Genomic DNA, 24943 nt, shown 5'->3' on the forward strand with positions numbered 1-24943 from the left:
TTTTTGTGGAATGCATAGTAGCTTGCAATCAGTAAACATTTTAAAACTGTCGGCTTTATTTTGTTAAACAAAATGCATCAGAAAATTGGCTTCTCCTCCAAAAAGTGCTGCTGCCTATCGTTATTTTACCACACATTTATCATTCGAAATTTACAGCAAATGTGGAAATGATTGCTACAATATATTGTCCACATACAAATAAAGCCACTGTAATGGAATGTTGTATGAATGTAAATTCACAGTATTGAGCACACAACTAACCACTGTTCACCCAACATCGCTTCCAGTGGAAGTAGCGCCGTGCAGAAAACAACTCCTCATCCCATCCTGTAAGTTGCCAAATTCAACATTTAGTTAAAACATTTTTATTGCTTTTCAAATGCTTTGTAAATAAATAGGTTTATTTGCACTTTCCCAACGGGATGTAGAAAGAAATTTCATTTGAATAAAGTGGATTTTTGTAATATTTTTGGAAATATTTAAAATCTTTCTACTTTCCCCTGTCACAGACCATTCACTTTTTGTTTTCATCGATCAAAGAAAGATTTTTAATTATATAACCACTTGGGTATGGAGAATTGTGAGACTTATTTCAAGTATTTTACAGCCTGTACAGTACCTGTGAAGTTAATTTTGTAATATGGGGAGGAAGAACCACATTAAATAGCCTCTTACGCAACCTTGATGTCTTCCAAAGCACTTCCCAACTTTTGAAAAATGTTGACAAATAGACAAGTATGGGAATCAACATGCACATAGCATTATCCTCCAAGCACTACAAAGGTGACTGATCAGATACAAATTGTATAATGACTTTGGTGATGTTTAAGGGTAGCCATGTCTCAGGAAGAACTTCACTTTTTCGTCCTTCACTTGCCGTGAGTTTTTTTTTAAACAAAGAGCAGTACCATACAGAAACAGGTCCTCTGGCTCACAATCTTGTGCTGAACTAATTAACCCAACAATTAAATGTCTAGTTATATTAATCTCTCCATTTTCTGCAAGTTCATGTGCCATCTAATAACCTGGAGTAAGCAGAAAAGAACTCTGATTTTTTTTCAACTCGGAAATAGTCTCTTATAACAATGTAGCACCTTCTCTAGAATGAAGTGTTGGTCTAGTGTTCTAAATGAAGTAATAGTTTAAAAAAGGAACGAGTGCTTTCCCGGTGTATATGATAGATAAACTCTTCTTGGGCTTCCAGCTGGGTACCAGTATTGATTATAACCAACGTTTCAATGACAGACTCCGCCATCTTCATCAGGGATGATACCTGGGCATGTCTAGTCTGGTGGTATTTACACCCCTGTAGCCTGTCCTTCCCTGATTGGTTAGTCCTCATCCAATCAGGTTTCAGGTCTCTCACCTTCTTTACTATTGAATTCCAGTTCTTTCTCAGAGCAAGACCTTTGTCTTCGTAAAAATTCTTTTCCTCTTGTTTTATTTCAATGGTTTCCTTCACCTGGCAGTTCCAAAAGCCATTGGCACAGCAATTTGCCATCAAAGTCAATCCTCTGGCCTTTACAAATGCATGTTCTGCTACAGCCAGTTTCTCCGGGTAATCCAAACGGATACACCTCCAGTGCTCCTTGATGCAGGGTTCCAGCATGCCGATATACACTGCTCCACATTCACAGGATATCCTGTAAATGGCAGTCAACCTGAGTCCCATATCATCTTTGACCTGCAAAAGCAGTGATTTGAGCTTCCTTACTGGTTTGTGGATGGTATTAATCCAGTATTTCTTAAGAATCCTAGCGAAACTTCCAGAAGCCGTGGAAACATAGGGAAGACAGGAGATAGTGATGGGTTCCTCTTTGTTGTTAGGTTTCCTGGTTTTTCTGTCAGCTTTTTTTAAGGGCCCGATTGATTTCCTTGACCTTGTAGCTATTCTGTAGGAACGTAGTGCATCATCATCTTATTTCCTAGGGGGACTCTCTGGGTCCATAATAATAGCCTCCTGAGGAAGTAGAGGCAATGGGGGAACCTTTCAGACCATGACATCTATGTGGATGGATCATGATGTTCATTCCTAACTCTCAATCCACTTGACCTCAGCACCATTGATGTAAGCAGGAGCATGTATACAGCCCCCTTTCTGAAGACATGATCAGCTTTTTGTTTTGCTGACACCATATTTCTAGGTTCTCTAGCTCCTTCCTGTATTCCAACTCATCATTATTTGAAATGGAGGCCACTGAATTATCTGCAAACTTGTAGATGTAGTTAGAGCAGAATCTGGCCACACAGTCTTGACTGAATCGGGAGCAGAGCAAGGGCTGAAGATAAAGCCTTGTGGTGCACCAGTGTTGAGAATTATTAAGGCAGAGATGTTGCTGCCTGTCCTCATTGATTGCAGTTTGTGGTCAGGAAGTCAAACATCTAGTTGCAAAGTGAGGTGATCTAGGAGTTTGGAGCAATACACACAAAATACTGGAGGAACTCACCAGGCCAGGCAGAATCTATGGAAAGGAATTATCATAGAAACCATAGAAACTACAGCACAGAAACAGGCCCTTTGGCCCTTCTTGGCTGTGCCGAACCATTTTCTGCCTAGTCTCACTGACCTGCACATAGACCATATCGCTCCATACACCTCCCGTCCATGTATCTGTCCAATTTATTCTTAAATGTTAAAAAAAAACCCGCATTTACCACTTCGTCTGGCAGCTCATTCCATACTCCCACAACTCTCTGTGTGAAGAAGCCCCCCCTAATGTTCCCTTTAAACTTTTCCCCCCTCACCCTTAACCCATGTCCTCTAGTTTTTTTCTCCTCTTGCCTCAGTGGAAAAAGCCTGCTTGCATTCACTCTATCTATACCCATCATAATTTTATACACCTCTATCAAATCTCCCCTCATTCTTCTACGCTCCAGGGAATAAAGTCCTAACCTACTCAACCTTTCTCTGTAACTGAGTTTCTCAAGTCCCGGCAACATCCTTGTAAACCTTCTCTGCACTCTTTCAACCTTATTTATATCCTTCCTATAATTTGGTGACCAAAACTGAACAGAATACTCCAGATTCGGCCTCACCAATGCCTTATACAACCTCATCATAACATTCCAGCTCTTATACTCAATACTTCAATCAATAAAGGCTCCCCCTCATACCACATCTGTTATTTATTTATTTATATACACACATTCTTTTTCTCTCTCTCCTTTTTCTCCTTCTGCTCCTCTCACTATACCCCTTGCCCATCCTCTGGGCTTCCCCCCCTCCCCCTTTTCTTCCTCCCTAGGCCTCCTGTCCCATGATCCTCTCATATCCCTTTTGCCAATCAACTTTCCAGCTCTCGGCTCCATCCCTCCCCCTCCTGTCTTCTCCTATCATTTCAGATCTCCCCCTCCCCCTCCCACTTTCAAATCTCTTACTAGCTCTTCCTTCAGTTAGTCCTGACGAAGGGTCTTGGCCTGAAACGCCAACTGTACCTCTTCCTAGAGATGCTGCCTGGCCTGCTGCATTCACCAGCAACTTTTATGTGTGTTGCATTCAATTTCATTGACAGCTTTTTAGCCACTGGAGTCAGGTGATTATTACAGCAATACAGGGCAGGGCCCAAAACTCACACAGACCCTGCACTGCAGTTAGCCTCTTCAATAAGCCTGGAGATCGCTGCTAGCAGAAGCCCATATTCTGCAATAAAATGTAATAGTGTACAATCCAAGGACAGGATACCTGCAGACACGTTTTGAGCATACCAACTGCCATAACAGGGTGGCAACAGTAACATCATGGTTAGCACAATTGCTTTAATACACCAGCAAATCACTGCTCAGGGTTCAATTCCTGCCACTGACTGTAAGGTATTTGTATGTTCTCCCTGTAACCACGTGGGATTCCTGCCGTGCTCCGGTTTCTTCCCGCATTCCAGAGACTTACAAGTTAGGGTTAGCAAGTCGTTGGCATGCTATGTTGGGCCAGAAGCGTGGCGACCCTTGTGGGCTCTCCCCAGCACAAACTGTATTTGTCATTGACATAAAGTACATATGCATTTCACTGTATGCTTTAACATACATTTGACAAATAAAGCTAATCTTTTATATTAACCAGTTTTTCTAATAGGTTTTCTTTTTTGAAGACACTGGAACCTGGAGCAACACAAAAAAATGCTAAAGGAACTCAGCAGGTCAGGCAGTATCTCTGGAGGGAAATGGACTGTTGACATTTTGAATCATGACCTTCATCTGGACTCCATAGTTTCTCTTTCTTTTTAAATGAGGAATTGATGGGAACCTTGATTGAGCCCAATGAATTTTCTGCACTTTTAGTACACTCAACAATTACTTTTTCCTCGCCTCCCCCTTCTCCCCTTCTCACTCAATGAACAACCCCTCCATTCTCAGTACACCTGCCCATAGAAACATAGAAAATAGGTGCAGGAGTAGGCCATTCGGCCCTTCGAGCCTGCACCGCCATTTATTATGATCATGGCTGATCATCCAACTCAGAACCCCGCCCCAGCCTTCTCTCCATACCCCCTGACCCCCGTAGCCACAAGGGCCATATCTAACTCCCTCTTAAATATAGCCAATGAACTGGCCTCAACTGTTTCCTGTGGCAGAGAATTCCACAGATTCACCACTCTCTGTGTGAAGAAGTTTTTCCTAATCTCGGTCCTAAAAGGCTTCCCCTCTATCCTCAAACTGTGGCCCCTCGTTCTGGACTTCCCCAACATCGGGAACAATCTTCCTGCATCTAGCCTGTCCAATCCCTTTAGGATCTTATACGTTTCAATCAGATCCCCCCTCAATCTTCTAAATTCCAACGAGTACAAGCCCAGTTCATCCAGTCTTTCTTCATATGAAAGTCCTGCCATCCCAGGAATCAATCTGGTGAACCTTCTTTGTACTCCCTCTATGGCAAGGATGTCTTTCCTCAGATTAGGGGACCAAAACTGCACACAATACTCCAGGTGTGGTCTCACCAAGGCCTTGTACAACTGCAGTAGTACCTCCCTGCTCCTGTACTCGAATCCTCTCGCTATAAATGCCAGCATACCATTTGCCTTTTTGACCGCCTGCTGTACCTGCATGCCCATTTCACCGCCTGCTGTACCTGCATGCCCATACAGGTGCAGGAGATGAAATCTCTCTGGGCCACAACAAAATTTATAGATAAAACAATGTCATGCACTCCAAACAGAGAAAAGACAATAACCATGAGTTTCCAGAAACCCGCCATTTTATTTCTTTCTCATACTTCTATTCCACCCTCTCTCTTAATTTCTTGCACAATAATAACACTCAATACACACTTGAAATAAAGCACATTTAGTTTTATAAGTGTTTGTAAAAAGCACCATTCCTTTGTACATTACAGACTTTACAAAACAAAAATGAGCTCGACAGATTACAGATCATTGTTCCTGTTCTGCCTCTGGAGGCGATGTTTTATATGCAGTTAGAACCATAGAACCATAGAAACTACAGCACAGAAACAGGCCCTTTGGCCCTTCTTGGCTGTGCCAAACCATTTTCTGCCTAGTCCCACTGACCTGCACACGGACCATATCCCTCCATACACCTCCCGTCCATGTATCTGTCCAATTTATTCTTAAATGTTAAAAAAGAACCCGCATTTACCACCTCGTCTGGCAGCTCATTCCATACTCCCACCACTCTCTGTGTGAAGAAGCCCCCCCTGTTCCCTTTAAACTTTTCCCCCCTCACCCTTAACCCATGCCCTCTGGTTTTTTTCTCCCCTTGCCTCAGTGGAAAAAAGCCTGCTTGCATTCACTCTATCTATACCCATCATAATTTTATATACCTCTATCAAATCTCCCCTCATTCTTCTACGCTCCAGGGAATAAAGTCCTAACCTATTCAACCTTTCTCTGTAACTGAGTTTCTCAAGTCCTGGCAACAGCCTTGTAAACCTTCTCTGCACTCTTTCAACCTTATTTATATCCTTCCTGTAATTTGGTGACCAAAACTGAACACAATACTCCAGATTCGGCCTCACCAATGCCTTATACAACCTCATCATAACATTCCAGCTTTTATTCTCAATACTTTGATTAATAAAGGCCAATGTACCAAAAGCTCTCTTTACGACCCTATCTACCTGTGACGACACTTCTAGGGAATTTTGTATCTGTATTCCCAGATCCCTCTGTTCCACTGCACTCCTCAGTGCCTTACCATTAACCCTGTATGTTCTATCTTGGTTTGCCCTTCCAACGTGCAATACCTCACACTTGTCAGGATTAAACTCCATCTGCCATTTTTCAGTCCATTTTTCCAGCTGGTCCAAGTCCTGCTGCAGGCTCTGAAAACCTTCCTCACTGTCTACTACACCTCCAATCTTTGTATCATCAGCAAACTTGCTGATCCAATTTACCACATTATCATCCAGATCATTGATATAGATGACAAATAACAATGGACCCAGCACTGATCCCTGTGGCACACCACTAGTCACAGGCCTCCACTCAGAGAAGCAATTCTCTACCACCACTCTCTGGCTTCTTCCATCGAGCCAATGTCTAATCCAATTTACCACCTCTCCATGTATACCTAGCGACTGAATTTTCCTAACTAACCTCCCATGCGGGACCTTGTCAAAGGCCTTACTGAAGTCCATGTAGACAATATCCACTGCCTTCCCTTCATCCAGTTTCCTGGTAACCTCCTCAAAAAACTCCAACAGATTGGTCAAACATGATCTACCACGCACAAAGCCATGTTGACTCTCCCTAATAAGCCCCTGTCTATCCAAATGCTTGTACAAACATTGATAGACAGTTTGTTTTGTACAAACATCACTTCCTGTTTGTAAGCTTTTTTTTACATCATTTCCAGCAAAGATTAATTTGGATTTTGACTTGGAGCAAATACATCCATCTCCACTCACTTTTTATTTGTCCTTGAGACAGCAATATCTGTGAGTCTTAAGCTTTCTTAATATTGGTAAACATTTACCAGATGTACATTGAAGGAAGTATTATGTTCATCATTCATAGTAATTAAGATATCATTGCACCATAAGTTCACTCTAGTCCACAGCATAGCTATAGACTGTTGCACGTGTGTATTAACTTGTTTAATAGTAATCGTGAGAATAATCCATAATATAAATATATTCAGGCGCGTGATGGTTCTGCATTGAATCTAATATGTGTCTTACTTAACCTTTCTGCAGTTTCACCAAGTTTTCTCATTAAAAACCCTGAAGAAAGTTTCTGGCTTGGGTGATTTTTGAGGAGGTGTTTAACTCCCTGCCAAGCTTTGTACACAATGCATTGGGGGGGCGGGGGGGGGCAGTAGAGTTAGTAGAGTTCCATAAGTTTACTTATATCTTGCCCTAATCAATATTTTGTTTCTGTACATACCATATAACAACAGACTTGCCCATCTGCCAGCTAGTCAGGTAATCTCTCATGTCTCTCACCCTATCACATCACAACTATTCCTGCGCAAACATGAGGAAATCGGAAGATGCTGGAAATTCAAGCAACACACACAAAAAAAACTGCTGGTGAATGCAGTAGGCCAAGCAGCATCTATAGGAAGAGGTACAGTCGATGTTTCGGGCCGAGACCCTTCATCAGGACTAACTGAAGGAAGAGATAGTAAGAGATTTGAAAGTGGGAGGGAGAGGGGGATATCTGAAATGATAGGAGAAGACAGGAGGGGGAGGGTTGGAGCTAAGAGCTGGAAAGCTGATTGGCAAAAGGGATACAAGGCTGGAGAAGGGAGAGGATCATGGGACAGGAGACCTAGGGAGAAAGAAAGGGGGAGGGGAGACCAGAGGATGGGCAAGGAGTTATAGTGAGAGGGACAGAGGGAGAAAAAAGAGAGAGAAAAAGGGGAAATAAATAAATAAATAAGGGACGGGGTATGAAGGGGAGGTGGGGTATTAACGGAAGTTGGAGAAGTCAATGTTCATGCCATCAGGTTGGAGGCTACCCAGATGAATACAGGTGTCCCCCGCTTTTTGAACGTTCGCTTTACGAAACCTCACTGTTACGAAAGACCTACATTAGTACCCTAATTTTGCTGTCAGATGGTGTTTTCACTGTTACGAAAAAAAAATTCAGCACACAATAAAAAATCAGTGCGCGAAAAAATCAGCGCACAATAAAAGGCAGCGCGCCCCGAGCAGCCGCTCTCCCCGGATTTGGAACTCCTTTGCTTTAACACGTGCCTGTGAGCAGCCGTTTGCAAGATGAGTTCTATGGTATCGGAAAAGCCTGAAAGAGCTCGTAAGGGTGTTACACTTACGATAAAACTAGACATAATTAAGCGTTTTGATCGTGGTGAACGAACTAGGGACAACGTGAGTTTGGCTTGTGGAAGCTGATGAACATGATGTTGAAGAGGTTTTGGCATCCCATCACCAAGAACTGACAGATGAAGAGCTGATGCAATTGGAAGAAAAAAGGATAACAATCAAAACCGAATGAGTAATGATAAAGTACGACTTTAATTTTGAAAGAGTACATTGGTTTAGGGGATATTTGCTGGATGGTTTGAGTCCTTATTAAAGGACTGTATGATAGAAAAGTGCATGAGGCTCAGCAGTCAAGCAAGCCTTCCACATCAGCCACAACAGACGACGAACCTCGACCTTCGACATCGAGGCGGGCAGAGATAGAAGAAGATGAGCTGCCTGCTCTAATGGAAATAGGTGATGAGATGACACCCCAGTGTCCCACCACCACAACCCCCAGGCCACGGACAGATACCGATTCACGGAGAATGCAAAGGTAGCTGGGAGGCACACAGCACATCTTTAAGAAAAAAAGCTGAAATAAACATGCTAATTAATTAGGTGCCGCCAACACGTAATTGTCAGCCCAGATCAGAGACGACGCCATCGGAAATCGGCACTGATCTGGGCCGACAATTATGGGCGGCACCTAATTAATTAGCATGTTTGTTTCGGCTTTTTTCTTAAAGACGTGCTGCGTACCTCCCAGCTACCGCTGGACCCCTGCGTTCTTCGCGGCAATGTATCGCTCAGTGGCCCGGAGGGTGGGGGCCACTGCACAACCCAAACTCCGACAAGTCTAACACACTATTGTGTGCTCGGCGCTGTCTTCCCGATTCCTGTAAGTGATACTACACTGTACATACATTATTTCTACTTTATATTGGCTTTGTAATTTTACGTGTTATTTGGTATGAGTTGGCAGCTTCATAGCTTAAAGGTTACTGGAGAGAGTGTTCTTGCCAACAGCGCTTGAGTGAGATTTTCTGCCGACGGCACTTGCGTGAGATTTTCGCTTCGGCGAACAGTTCAGTAATGATTGTGGAAAAGTATTTCTACTTTATATAGGCTGTGTATTTATCGTACCATTCCTGCTTTTACTATATGTTACTGTTATTTTAGGTTTTATGTGTTACTTGGCATGATTTGGTGGGTTATTTTTGGGTCTGCAAACGCTCACAAAATCTTCCCATATAAATAAATGGTAATTGTTTCTTCGCTTTACAACATTTCGGCTTTCGAAACCTTTCATAGGAATGCTCTACCTTCGGATGGTGGGAGAAACCTGTATAAGGTGGATAGACATATCAGAATGGGAATAGGATGTGGAATTAAAGTGGCCACACATTTTAATTCCACGTCCCATTCCCATTCTGATATGTCTATACATGGCCTCCTCTACTGTCAAGATGAAGCCACACTCAAGTTGGAGGAACACCATCTTATATTCTGTCTGGGTAGCCTCCAACCTGATGGCATGAACTCTGACTTCCGTTAATGCCCCACCTCCCCTTCATACCCCATCCCTTATTTATTTATTTATTTATTTATTTCCTTCTTTCCCCCTTTTTTTCTCTCTGTCCCTCTCACTATAACTCCTTGCCCAGCGTCCCGTCCCATGATCCTCTCCCTGATGGAAGGGTTTCAGCCTGAAACGACAACTATTCCCTTTTGTTCTTTACTCTCACCTCAGCTGAAATACACTTAGTGCTAATTTTTCTCCAGACCAGATTAAAGTTCACTGACCTAAAATGGTAATTGTTTCTCTTTCCACAGACACAATCTGATACACTCAGTACCTCTCGTGTATTTTGTTCTTATTCTTGATGATCTTATGGGTTGCACTAAAATCAGAAGCCAGTGTTGCACATTGCTGTTGTTGACTACAGTGACGCTGGTGGTGGACAGAAAGCGAGGTGTGATCTGCTGAACAAAATGTCTAACTTGAACTCAATATTTTGCAACTAAGTTAAAAAAAAAATATTCATTATCAAGAACCTTGGTGCTGATCGGTGTACCAAACCATTTGATAGCCTGTGCACCAGATTACTAAAAGACCATTAGACATAAAAGCAGAATTAGCCCATTCAACCCACTGAGTTTGCTCTGCATTCTGTCATGAGTGATTTATTATCCCTCTCAACCCCATTCTCCTGCCTTGTTTTATTCTAATCAATCATCTAGAATATAACTTTTTATAGATAATATACCTTTGTATTTACACATAAACCTTAGTTCTTCTTCAAGTAATACATAGCTTCAATTAAAATAAGTTTCAAATCATTTCTGACTTGTCTCACAGATGCCCTGCAATTGTATCACCAGAAGCAGTGTAAATGATGGCATTCCCAGAAAAAAAATCTGTCGATTTAATTACCTTTAACTGACAGAACTGCCTACCTTACTTTCTTTAGTTGGAGTCTCCTCTTTAATTCCTGGAATAATTTTAAAAGTTATTGCTCCTTGTGATTGAGCCTAGACAGAAATGTAAAATGCACATATTAATTGATAAGGTTCTTCTTCAGTAAGGAAAAAAAATCAAAAGAATAATGGAAGTAATGATATTATGAAATAATAAAAGAATCACAATTAATGTAACACTATTTCTGGTCCTTCAGCTACATATTTCCCTCAGTGGTTCTTAAGAGTGAACCATGAACCAGAAGTACTACAGAGAATGCGTATGTTTAATCGAGCATGCATTTTAATTACTCTGATTTTGTAGTTGTGATGACAACAAAATTGACTGCATTTACCATTATTACACTGCAAGATTCTTGGAGTACACATTAATTGGGTTCAATGTGGAAAGCCAGAGACTGATGTCTGTGGTTTTGTTCTCCTCAGCTGATTGTTCTGTTTTGTAACCTTTTCCCCCAGAATAAATGAATTGATGAAAATGTTTGATATATAGAGTCTATTTTCACTACAAAATACCCAAGAGAGTATAACTGGGGGATAACTGTAACTTTGCAATCTCTAGTCCTAAAATAAAATAGGCATGCTTGGACTACAATTCTTTTTGATAAATACACAAAATAGATTTTAACATAATAAATTGCTTTCATATTCTATATATACTGAATTATTTTTTTCACTTTCTGGTACTGTGTCTGGGATATAATTTTAAACCTGACTTGCTTCTGAATCAGTTTGATGACACCTCTTCTGCTGAAGCCCTTGAACTGGATCTTGAAAATGGGCAGCCCAACATAAAGTTTATCAGATGTCAGGTTGATGACCAGTGATCATTTTCTTTCATAAATACTGCATAATATATGAACCACATGCCACAGCATGTATGATGCATGATAAATAAAACTAAATAATAGGTTAGTTGTTTCAATTAAGTATTCTCTTTGATTTAGTTCAAATACTTGCCAAACTGATAAATCATATTCATCTCACTCCATTTGGTTTTCTGTCTTTCATCACTTACGTGCATCAAAGAAACAGCTAGCTCACATAACTAACAGTACTCTTAGACTTTTAGGAGGTTTAGTGCAAAGGACAGAAGTGATTTGCTGATATCCCTATTACTTGTTTACTTGTAGGCTGGAAGGCAGATTTACTGCATTGAAAAATGTATAAAATATTAAAACCAAACAGCTTATTCTCCAAGTCAAAATGGAGACCTAAGGTGTGGTCCATGGATAAAGTCAAGCCAAAAGGAATTCATTTAATAGACTTATTAACTCACAGAATATGAAATCAGGGTTTACAATAATTCCAATGTTCTCACTGACATACATACCAATATCTGTATGATTTCCTCAGGCCTTTTATCATCAACTGCGATTCCATTAACTTCTCTCAGTTCATCTCCGATATGGATTAGACCTATTTCAACAAAGATGCTTCAACAACATTGAAAATGACCACTTATTTTTCCCATTCTAAAAAGGACACACTTTCAAAGCTACTTTCAGAGAACATAATTGTAAGTGAATTTGTACCACTTCTGTCTGCAGCTCCTCCTCTCATTATTCTTGCCACAACAATAGCACCAGTGTGTTCATCTCTTCTTATTGTTGCTCCCTAATAACCAGAAAAAGCAAATGAACAAGCATTCTTCACAAGTGTGCATGTATAAGAACAAGTTTTACACTAAGTCAATATCATAAAGTTAGTTTTCAAAATTAATCACTAGTCAAAGCTGAATATGTGATCATTATCTGAACAGTTAAAATAATATTTGAACTAATTAAGTAAAAACTTGTTTTTAATTAGACACAATATTGTCCTCAATAATTACATTATATTTTAGTAATTAACATTGTGACTTTTTCTTCACCGGTAGATTAAAAAAAACATACTATACTGAAGGCTCAATGACATGTGGTGGCACTTCATGACATGGGTTTTTAGTGTTAAAGGTATTTACTGTGTGCATTGCAGTAATGCAGAATGTATCATTTCAAATGTCTTTACAATGAGCTGTGTGCATCTGATATAAATTATAATTTGAAACAAATTATAAAAAAAATGTTAATCATTGAGATTGAAGCTAATTGCATGGAAAAGGAGTCATGATAGAGTAAAACAATGAAGTTCAGATCAGTACTGGGGTAATTTACCCATGTCATCAGTTATGATCCATTTATCCATTTTAACTGCAAAACACATTGGAATATGTTATAGTTTTTTGTAATGGGATGCTATAAATACTAGCAAATTTATTTTTGATTAGCATCTTACTTAAAAAATGCATATTATTGCTTAATAATCTCCAAAATTAGTATCCTGTCTGACTGATGTGCAAGTGACACAGAAATGCATTTAAAGCTCCCAATACAGACCAATTATGGGATTTAAAAGAAACGTGGATTTACACGGCATTCTTAAAAAATACCCAAAAGCCGATAAAAACTTCTGTAGAGTCAAAAAGATTTATTAGAAAGGTAACCAACAGATTCATAAGAAGCATAAGTTTTATGGAAAGTATTAAAGAATCAGATTTGGCCAAGGATCTCTGGAGCTTCAAAGCCAGATGGCTGATTTATGGAAATGCTGTGCCTAAGTAGCAGCCCCTTGAAGGCTTGAAAATAACTATTGTACTCTAACTCTTGTACCAGTCACCAGTTAATCAATAGGATTAATTGCAGTTATAGACCAGAATGCACCCTACTACACAAGTAAAGTTTTGCATTCATTTTGCCCAGCTATGCTTCTGCAGTAATGTGCAGGAATGTTACGGGGGCGGGGCAAGGGGTGAGGTTGAGGGTGAGAAGGTGCATCCCTGAAGTAGATATAATGTCATCAGCAACAGACCAATGACAGATACTGTGATTTGCTTAAATGATAATGGTATGCAGTTTTTAAAAGTGCACAATTTAGTACAGGACTTTTTTTGCAGGTCCAAAAGAACTAAGTCATTATAATCTTAAATGTATCACTTTACCAGAGGCTCTTTGTTTTTAACAAGTCGAATAATTTTTACTGAATCTTCATCATCATCAAAATCATCTGGCATTGGGGGTAATACAGGATCATAATTCTTCGTAGCCACTGTGTCATGAACAGACAGTAAAGCCTGCAAAAATTCAGTTAATAAACCATCATGTCAAATAAAGTAGGTTTTAATGATGACAGTTAAGTAGAGAACAGTATGCTTCTAGGTTCTGAAGGTTCACTAACTGTTCACATTTCATTTTATAACAAACCAGATGTCTTTTATTTTGAAACAGTACCAATGGCATATAAGTCTATATTTTAACTATCTGAGGTTTAATCATATCCCAAACCCAACTTCAGTCCTTATCCAAATAGGTATTTCAATTAAACCAATATATTTGCTTCTCATGGAATTTATGGAATTCTTTGCTACAGGCAGCTGGAGACCAAGTGTCTTTATGTATACTTAAGACAGAGGTTGATAGATTCTTGATTAGTTAGGGCATGAAGGAACACGAGGAGAAGGCAGCAGACTGGGGCTAAGAGGAAAATTGGATCAGCCATGACGAAATGGCAGAGCAGACTCGATGGGCCAAATGGCCTAATTCTATTCCTATATCTTGTGGTCTTATGATTTTCCAGAGCACACTGCACCAGAAGCAGGATACATACTCTGGAACTTCACTGACAATACTGGAGAAACTCAGCAGGTCAGGCAGCATCTATGGAGGGAAATGAACGTCTGGCACTTTTATTACCCAATCTGAATAAATTCAAAACACTGAATGAAAATTTTTAATATGGTTAATACAATTTAAACCAGAAAAAGACAGACCAAAATAAAAATACTGCTCAAAAATCAAAAAGCCTGCCCATGCAATGTTTCAATGGCCTGAAATATTACTTCTCTTCATCTGCCTGTCTGTCTGGAGAATGCTGAAAACTTTCAAAAGTTTTGAAAATTTCTTGTGTCTCCCAGATTAGAATTTGCTTGGAAGAGTAATAGTTTAAGAGATCATGGTTTAGGCTCTAGCGCCTGCAAAACAGATTTTGTAAGAACCAGATAGAATACACTGTCTCAAAAAGAATTCCAAATGGTAAAAATGCATTTTAAAAATTGCAAAATTTGAAATAATAGAAGCAAATGGAGAACTCTTCTCATGAAGGATCCTCAATCTGATATATAACATATATTTATTTTTCCACAGATGCTGCCTGACCTGATGAATATTTCCAGAATTTGTTACTTCTGGATTTTATATATTAACTACAGAATCCAGTTACAAAAATAATTATAATATTCAAACATGGCAGATATAAAAAGGCAAAACACTGCAAAGTAAAGCATTGGTAATTACTTTTCATAATGTCTTCAGTTAAATAGCTCAAATATAATATAAAATGCAATGTCCAAATGGAAAAGCAATTGTTTACAGTCTGTTGTTGTGAGTCATCTGATTACCTTACAGTCATTAGTCACTGGGATAATTCTAGCTGTTTGGATAAAGATATCTGAAGTAAATAATTACACAGCATTAGTAACTCAGTTAAGTGTCAAAGAGGTGTCAGTAAAAACTTCAAGAAGAGTGTACTACAGGAACAAGCCTTCTAGCCCACCAAGACCATGACTATTATGCTAATCCAATTTATACCACCTGCCTGCGTATGACCCGTGACCTTCTATTCTCAGCCTGTTCATGAGCTTGTTGAAACGCCTCATAAATATTGCTATCATATCAGCTTCTATAATTTCTCCTTGCAGTACGTGCTGCCGCTTTCTGTGTAAAAAATAACATGCTTCACACCTATTTAAACGTTCCCTCATGTAAAACTGATGCACTCTAGTATCTGACATTTACACTACGTGGCTGACTACTTATCCCATCTATGCCTTAAATAACATTCTATATTTCTGTCAGGTTGCACACTGCTCATCCCCACACTCAGCCTCAATGCTCCAGAGAAAACAATTCAATTTCGCCCAAACTCTCCTATTGCCTAACACACTCAAATCTGGACTCATCCCGGTGAACTTCTGCAGCCTTTCCAAAGTTTCCACACATTTCCTTTGGTATGGCATGCACAACAGCACACAATAATGCAGTCTAACCAATGTTTTATAAAGCCACAACACAATCTACCAACTATTATACATAATACAACTATTAAGGGAAGTTAAGGCAACATTCCTTGCTACCTGCAAATGCTCTATTTTTTGTGCCATCTACAAATTGTCCACCTATATTACCATCCAAGTCACTAGTATATATTTATAGAACATAGAATAGTACAGCATGGGAACAGACACTTCAGCCTACAATGTTGTGCTGAACTAATCAAATGTCAAACCAAATTAATCCCTTATGCTTACACAATGTCCTTATCAGAATCAAAATCAGATTTAATGTCACTGGCATATGCTGTGAAATGTGTTGCTTTGCCACAGCAGTATGTTGCAATATATAATAATAAAGAAAATATAATTGTAGTTAGAAATATACAATGGATTCGGGTTAATTAGGCCATCGGTTAATCAGGGTAGCCACTTATTTTGGACAACTCTTAAATAATGAAAACTAATCAAGAAATAGCAGGGATTCCCTTCTTTAGTTTGGGCAGTACGCTGCTTAATTGGGACATAAGACTGTTGTCAAATATCTTCTATATAGCATCAGTTGGGTGCACTTGTGTTTAAAAAACAGTGATTTTTGTCACTGATAGTTGCCAAGAAATAAGCAATAAGACAATTCTGAACTGTTTTGCTCACTGCGGTTTCATCCCAGAAATGGGCGCAGGTAAAAATGAAACAATTTTACTACTTCAACAAGTTAGGAACTGTGAAGCATTTGAAGGTATCAACAATCAGCTTGAACGTTTAAGTGAAAGTGAAGAATTGGAGGATACAATCAGTGAAAGCATTGTATGAAGGCAGTCCATTATCTGCACTGACTCTCTTCATTTATAGTCAATCAGAAGAACACAGCGGCATACACTAGAAGAATTCCTCCACCAATAACTCATGAAGTTAATTTATCAAAGTACATATAGGCCACCATATACAACCCTGAGATTCATTTTCTTGTGGGCATAATCAATTAATCCATAATAGAGTAATAACTGTAAGAGAAGCAATGAAAGACCACAACAACTTGAGTGATCAACCAGTGGGTAAAAGACATCAAACTGTGCAAATACAAAACAAAACAATAAGAAATAAATAAATAATACCGAGAACATGAGATAAAGAGTACTTTGAAGTGAGTGCAAGGTTGTGGGAACATTTCAATGATGAGACAAGTGAAGTTGAGTGAAGTTATCCCTTTTATTTCAAGAACCTGATGGTTGAGGGTTAATAACTGTTCCTAAACCTGGTGGTATGGATCCTGAGGTTCCTGTGCCTTCTTCCTGATTTCTGCAGTGAGAACGTGTCCTGGCTGGTAGGGGTCCTGATGATGGATGCTGCTTTGCTGTGACAATGTCTTGTGTAGATGTGCTTAATGGCGAGGTAGGCTTTACCCGTGATGAACTGGGCCATATCCAGTACCTTTTGCAGGATTTTCCATTCATGGGCAATGACGTTTCCATACCAGGCCACAATGGAAACAGTCAATATACTCTCCACCACACATCTATAGAAGTTGATCAAAGTTTTAGATGTCATGCCAAATCTTTGCAAACTCCCGAGGAAGTAAAGGCGCTGCCATGCTTTCTTCGTAATTGCATTTACAAGCTGGGCCCAGAACAGGTCCTCCGAAATAATAACACTGAGGAATTTAAAGTTGCTGACCCTCTCCACCTCTGATCCTCCAATGAGGACTGGCTCATGGACCCCTGGTTTCTTTCTCCTGAAGTCTATAATCAACTCTTTGGTCTTGCTGACATTGAGTAAGAAGTTGTTGTTATGGTACTACTCAGCCAAGTTTTCAATCTCTCTCCTATTCAACACCACCTTTGGTTCGGTCTACAAAGTGGAAATCTTAAATATGGTAGCTAAGCTATGCTTAGCCACACAGTCGTAAGTGTAAAGTGAGTAGAGCAGGGAGCTAAACATACAACCATGTGGTGCACCTGTGTTGATGCAGATCATGGAGGACATGTTATGGTCAATCCAAACTGATTGGAGTCTGCAAGTAGGGAAATCAAAGGTTCCAATTACACAAGGAGGTTTTGAGGCCAAGGTCTTGAAGCTTATTGATTAGTTTTGGGGGGATGATGGTATTGAATGCTGAGCTGTAGTTGATAATTAGTGTAAGAAGAGAGCAGGAGAAAATAATGGTGAGATGGTATACATCGATTCATGGTCCAATCAGAAATCTGACTGTTGATGGGAAGAAGCTGTTCCTGAAATGTTGAGAGTACTAGGTGTGGGGGTTTCTTCATGGTGGATATCGCCTTTTTGAGGCATCATCTTTTGAAGATACCCTTGATACTTGGGAGGCTAGTGCTCATGATGTAGCTGGCTGAGTTTACAAATTTTTGCAGCTTTTTCCAATCCTATGCAATGGCTCCTTCATACCAGATGGTGATGCAACTGGTTAGAATGCTCTCCATGGTACATCCATAGAAATATGTGAGAGTCTTTGGTGACAAAGCAAGTCTCCTCAAACTCTTAATAAAATGTATAGCCGCTGTTTGCTTTCTTTGCAACTGGGCCCAGGATAGATCTTCAGAGACGTTGACACACAGGAACTTGAAACTGCTCACCCTTTCCATTGCTGATCCTTCGATAAGGACTGGTGCGTGTTGCACAATCAATTCCTCGGTCTTACAGATGTTGAGTGAAAGGTTGTTGTTGTGATACCACTTAACTAGCTGATCTAGCTCACTCCTAAACACTGCTTTGTCACCATTTGAAATTCTGCCAGCAATAGTTGTGTCATCGGCAAATTTATACATGGCATTTGAGCTGTGCCTAACCACACAATCGTGATTGTAAACAGAGTACAATAGTGGGCTAAGCACACATCCTTGAGGTGCACCAGTGTTCAGTGTCAGCGAGGAGGAAATGGTATTTCTGATCCACACTGATTGTGGTCCCCTGAAGAGGAAGTTAAGGATCCAGTTACAGAGGAAAGTAGAGGTTCACGTTTTGAAGCTTGTTGATTAGGAGTGAGGGTATGATAGTGTTGTACGTTGAGCTGTAATCAATAAACAGCAGCCTAACATAAGTATTGTTATTGTCCAGGTGATCCAAGGCCAAGAGGAGAGCCAGTGAGATTGCATTCCCTGCAAGCCAATTGCAGTGATAGGCAAATTGCAGCGGCTCCAGATCCTTGCTCAGGCAGTAGTTGATTTTGGCCACGACCAACCTCCTAAAGCACTTCATCACTGTAGATGTGAGTGCAACTGGATGACAGTCATAGCAGCTTGTCCTGCACTCCTTAGGCACCGGCATGATTGTTGCCCTTTTAAAGCAGGTGGAGATTGAAGATGTCTTTGAACACTCCTGCCAGTTGGTTGGCATAGATTTTTAGTGCCCTATCAGATGCACCATCAGGGACTGACACCTTGTGAGGGTTCACCCTCTTGAAAGATGTTCTTATGTCTGACCCTGACACAGAGATCATGGGGTCACCAGATGCTGCAGGGATTTGCACAGGACAAGTTTTACTTTCCCTTTCAAAGCATTGAGTTCATCTGCAAGGGAAGCATCACAGCCATTCATGATGTTAGGTTTCACTTTGTAGGAACTAATGGCCTGCAAACCCTGCAAGAGCTGACATACATCCGATTCTGTCTCCAACTTCAATCGAAATTGTTTTTTGTCTTTAAAATGGCTTTCCATTGTTATACCTGGACTTCTTGTAAAGCTTTTGATCACTGGTCTTGAATGCTATAAACCTAGCCCTCAGCAGACTACTAATCTCCTGGTTCATCCACAACTTTTGGCTTGGGAATGTTTGGTACGTTCCCAAAGGCACTTATCCACATGGGTCTTGATGAAGTTGGTGATAACCGTGCGGCATTCATTCAGATTTGTAGATTAATCCCTGAATATTGTCCAATCCACTGACTCAAAAGAGATTTAGTATGTCAACGAATACACTCAAAAACTTCTATAGTTGTACTGTGGAGCGCATTCTGACAGGCCGCATCACTGTCTGGTATGGAGGGGCTACTGCACAGATGGAAAGAAGCTGCAGAGGGTTGTAAATCTAGTCAGCTCCACCTTGAGTACTAGCCTACAAAGTACCCAGGACAGCTTCAGGGAGTGGTGTTTCAGAAAGGCAGCGTCCATTATTAAGAATCTCCAGCACCCAGGGCATGCCCTTTTCTCACTGTTACCATCAGGTAGGAGGTACAGAAGCCTGAAGACACACACCCAGCGATTCAGGAACAGCTTCTTCCCCTCTGCCATCCGATTCCTACACGGATATCAAATCTTTGGGCCCTATCTCACCTTTTCATAATATACCATATTTCTGTTTTTGCACATTTTTAATCTATTCCATGTACGTATGCCATAATTGATTTAGTTATTATTATTTTATTTATTTATTATTAGTATTATTATTTTTTCTCTGCTAGATTATGTATTGCATTGAACTGCTGCTGCTAAGTTAACAAACTGCATGTGCCAGTGATAATAAACCTGATTTTGATTCTGACTCAATGGAGTCCTTCCATTTCATGCACATTCATATTGTACGTCAAGGTGCCTCTCGAAATTCTCTATCATATTTGCCTCCACTGTTACCCAGATAGCATATTCTAGGCACCACCACTCTCTGTGTAAGAAGAATTGCTCTGCATATCGCTGTGAACCTACCCCCTTCTCACCTTGATTGCATGCCAACTGGCATAAGACATTTCAACCATGGGGAAATGATACGAGCTGTCTACTCTATCTGTGCTTCTTATAATCTTATAAACCTCTACAGATCTCCCCTCAGCCTCCACTGGTCCAGAGAAAAACAGCTCAAGTTTGTCCAACCTCACCTTGTAGCACAGGCACTATAATCCAGGCAACATCCTGATAAACCTCTTCTACCCCATCTCCAGGGACTCAACATCCTTCCCATAATGAGACAACCAGAAATGACGCAGCCTAACCAGAGTCTTATAAAAATATAACATAATGCAATTTCTCAACTAACAAAGGCAAGCCTGCCAGATACCTGCTTTATCACTCTAGCAATCTGTCTTGCCACCTTCAGGAAGCTACAGACTTGGACCCCAAGATCCCTCTGCACAAAAAACACTGTTCAGGATCTTGCTATTAACAGTGCACTGCATCTTTACATTTGATCTCCCAATGTATAACACTCACATTTGGCTGGGTTAAACTCTATCTCACATTTCTCCATCTATATTTGTCACTGAAACAAATCCTGTTATTTCTGTTGTCTGGCTGCTCTGCTATCCATAACACCAGCAATCTCCATATCGTCTGCAAACTTACTAACCCACCCAACCTAGACAGAAGATACAAAAGCCCGAAAGCATGTACAACCAGGCTTAATGAATGATGGCTTCTATCCCACTGTTATCAGACACCTGAACAGACATCGTATAAACTCTTCTCAGGCTTCCAGCTGGGTATATGTATTGATTATAACCTACGTTTCGAAGGCAAACTCTTCATGAAGATGGCAGAGTTTGTCATCGAATGTTGGTCATAATTGATACCTTATCCAGCTGGAAGCCCGAGAAGAGTTTATTCATCATATACACCAGGAAAGCACTAGATCCTTTTATTCGACATATTGCATGATAAAATGGACTCTTGGCCTCACAGTCTGCCTCATTATAATCTTGTACTTTCATTTTTCCAGACGTTTTTGCACTTTATTCTGCATGGTTATTGCTTTACCTTATTCTACCTCAATGTACTGTGTCATGGTTTGACCTGTATGAACGAGCTTTTCACTATACCTTTGTTTGTGTAAGGTTTTAAGTGGAGTGAGGGATTCTGGGAGAATAAGTAATGAACTCAGACAAGGGAGGCAGAATAAACTGAGATGGATGCTAAGGTCACAAACATTAAGAAATTCAGCACAGAAGCAGAAATGAAAGCGCTGCTTTGTGGCTATTGGGTAGGAAAATGAAAATGAGAATTTTAAATAAAGAAAGAGGCTAGATTAAGGCAAGATGCGTAAAGGGAAAGGCATGAAAAGAAAGCCAGCCTTGATTTCCTAAGTGTCACATCACCAGTATGCCATTTGGGTCAGGGCAAGTAATGGATGATACTTGCCCCGGCTCACTCACTAAAGTGGTGATGTCAGAAGGCTTCACAGGTGTCAAGTTTCCAACATGGTATTGACATCATCATTGACAATAAGCTTGGGGAAGATTGCACAGAAGTGTGCAGTCTATGAAATCAATTACGTGGGGATGAGTGTTAGAATATGACTGGAGTTGATGGGGATGGAGGAAAGTAGCAAATAGGGAAAATTAGGTTGGGAATGGGATTGCTCTGTGAGCCAACGTTGACCCGATGAGCCGCAATACCTTTCTTCTGTGTTGTGCGAAAATCCAGAATGATGATGAAAATAAAGGGTCTCTAGATGGGAAGTTGAGCGATAGGAAGGTGGGAACAGTTGAGGTTTCTGCTTTGAGCTTAAGGTCTGTAGCAGAATTTGCATTTGGCTGCCAAATGAAGTTTTTAAAATATCCAGTAATACAGCAAGCCAGCTATCTATGAGTTCTTTTTCACTATGGCAAATTACAAAGCAAAATAGTTAGTGAAGGAGGTCAAGTTAAATATTAAATCAAAAACAAATACAAACAATATCAATCAAAGACAAAGTGGTGAGTGCTAGTGAATAGGAAACTTAACAAGAACCAGCAGTGTAAGACTAAGTGGTTAAAAAGGAGGGACAAAATTGATTAGAAGAGTATCTAGCCAGTAATATTTTAAGAAAAACAAGGGTTTTGATGGACAATACTATAAAGAGAGAGGACAGCTTGGATATAATTCATCAGATAGTTGGGAAATAACACCAGAAAAAAATGAAACAGTGGTCAAATCAATACTCTACCTTTCTAACCACCTGCACCTGGCTACTAAATCATCTTCATGGTGAGGTACATTGTAAGCATCTCAAAATTGGGCTAGTTTCAAGCAGCTTTCAAGAACTTATAATGATCCCTAATAAAAGGTGTAAGAATTTGTAAAACTAATAGGTTGATAGACAGAAACAAGAGAAAGTCTGCAGATGCTGGAAATCCAAGCAGCATACACAAAGTGCTGAAAGAACTCAGCAGGCCAGGTAGCATCTATGGGAAAAAAAAGTACGGTCCACGTTTCAGTCCGAGACCCTTCAGCAGGAATACAGGCAGAAAGTCATCTGGTCCTGATGACCTGTACCTGGAATGTTTAAGATAAATGAGGCTGCTGAGATAATGGACCTACTGGTTGAGTTTTTCAAAGCCACTCAGATTCAGAAGTGAAATAGCAGATTGGTAAAGGACAAATGTAACGCCATTTTAAGAAAAGAGGAAGACAAAAAAGTGTATAACTGTAGGCATGACACGAGAAAATCTGCAGATGCTGGAAATTCAAGCAACACACACAAAATGGGGGTGGAACACAGCAGGTCAGGCAGCATCTATAGGAGGAAGTACAGTCAACGTTTCAGGTCGAGACCCTTCATTAGGCATGTTATCTTAACAACTGTTATTGGCAAGATGCTGGAAACTGCAATCAAAGATGAAAATAGTTAGTAATTTAGATGCTTAACGTAATTAAATAAAGTCAACATGGTTTCCAAAAGGTAAACGTGTTTTTGATGAATTTGCTTGAGTTCTTCAGGTATGTTATAAATAAAGAGGAACATGGAGACAATGTGTGTTTAGTTTTTCCTGAAGGTATTCGATGAGGTGCCACATGAAAGGCTAGTGCACAAGTGTCCATGGTGTTGGTACGGGGGTTTGGGAGAAGAGGAGAGGTGTGTTACTGTAAATTGGAGACTGGTTATCAACTACAAAAGAAAGCCAGAATGAACAGCTTATTTTCATATTGGAAGCATGCTCACTAGATTGCCCCAGACATCAATACTTGTGTCTCAATTATTTGCAATTTATACTAATGACTCAGAGGATGAGCCAAAGTGTAAGGTGTCCAAGATTGCCAATGACACAAAAATAAATGGGAATGCATGTTGTAATGATGATAATTGGATGTTACAGTGAGTAAGATGAGTAGGCAAAAAAAAAAATTGGCAAGTGGAAAAGTTGCCAAAATCATGTCCATTTGTAAGAGGAATTTAAATGTAGACTGTCATCTAAACAAGAAACGCTGCAGACAAAGTGCAGGGGGATCTAGGTGTGGTGCACAAAGAGCAAAAAAGTTAGCAAGCAGGTGCAGGTGGTCAGAAAAGCAAAGAGCATAGTGGCCTTTATTCCAAGAGGGTTGGAATTTAGAAAGAGGGACATATTGTTACAAGTAGGGTAAAACCTGGAGTAAATTGCATAGTTTCAGTCTTCTTAAAAATGGCTATACAGTGCATTCTGATTAATTGAGCCATCAGCCAAGTGAGGCAGATGCTTATTTGGGACAACTCTTAAAGAACTAAATCTAATAGAGAAATTAGCTGGGATTCTCGTTGCTTAATTGGGACATAATGCCACTTAATTGGGACAGGAGACTCTTGCCAAACAGTTTCTAACTAGCATCAGTTGCATACACTTGGGTAGTTGTTAGACATAACACCATGTTTCGAGTGAACAGTTTTTAAATAGCGTTAGTTGTGTATGCTTGTGTTTGAAAAACAGCAATTTTGTCACTGATAGATGGCAAGGAATAAGCAGCAAGACAACTCAGAACTCTCTTGCTCACTCCGGTTTTAAGCACTGAGGCTTGGAGATACCAGAAACAGCCGGGAGTGAAAATAAAACTATTTCACTACTTCAACAAGTTAGGAACTATGAAGAATTTGAAAGCATCAACAATCATCTTAAAAATTACAATGAAAATGAAGATTTGGAGGATGCAATCGTTGAAAGCATTGTATGAAGGCAGTCCATTATCTGCACCAGGTGCTCACGTGGATTTTGTTCATTTACAATCAATCAAAAGGACATAGCAGTGTACAATCGATAACAATTAGGAACTAATAAACACTTCTATAGTACTGTCGTAGTATTGGTAGTGTTCTAATTTGTTGTGCATTTCATTTAAATACATAAATACTTACTTAAACATTAGTTTGTTTTAGTTAGTTTTTTTAATACCTTTTTAACTATGTCCATGAAACCTTGGCTAATTGAGGCAGTGGTATATTGGACCAAAATGCACTGATCTAGATACAGTATGTCCCAATTAAGTGGAATCAGTCCACTGGGCTAACCCCTGGGATGAGGGGGTTTTATATCAAACAGCTAAAAATA

The 24943-nt window shown here is 40.0% G+C and overlaps 1 protein-coding gene across 13 annotated transcripts in view; it reads right to left on the bottom strand.

Annotated features, from left to right (window-relative positions):
- Positions 1–24943, bottom strand: part of mpp7a (MAGUK p55 scaffold protein 7a) — a 515701-nt gene that overhangs the window by 117985 nt on the left and 372773 nt on the right. For all 13 annotated transcript variants that reach the window (XM_072253895.1, XM_072253897.1, XM_072253899.1 and 10 more), the window contains 4 exons: positions 13620–13751; positions 12175–12256; positions 11973–12058; positions 10619–10693 (listed from right to left, as the gene is read on the bottom strand). In XM_072253895.1, the coding sequence (XP_072109996.1) occupies positions 10619–10693; positions 11973–12058; positions 12175–12256; positions 13620–13751 (375 nt within the window). The remainder of the gene's footprint in view (positions 1–10618; positions 10694–11972; positions 12059–12174; positions 12257–13619; positions 13752–24943) is intronic.

The sequence above is a fragment of the Mobula birostris genome, chromosome 3 (genome assembly GCF_030028105.1).
Source record: "Mobula birostris isolate sMobBir1 chromosome 3, sMobBir1.hap1, whole genome shotgun sequence".
Taxonomy (NCBI): domain Eukaryota; kingdom Metazoa; phylum Chordata; class Chondrichthyes; order Myliobatiformes; family Myliobatidae; genus Mobula; species Mobula birostris.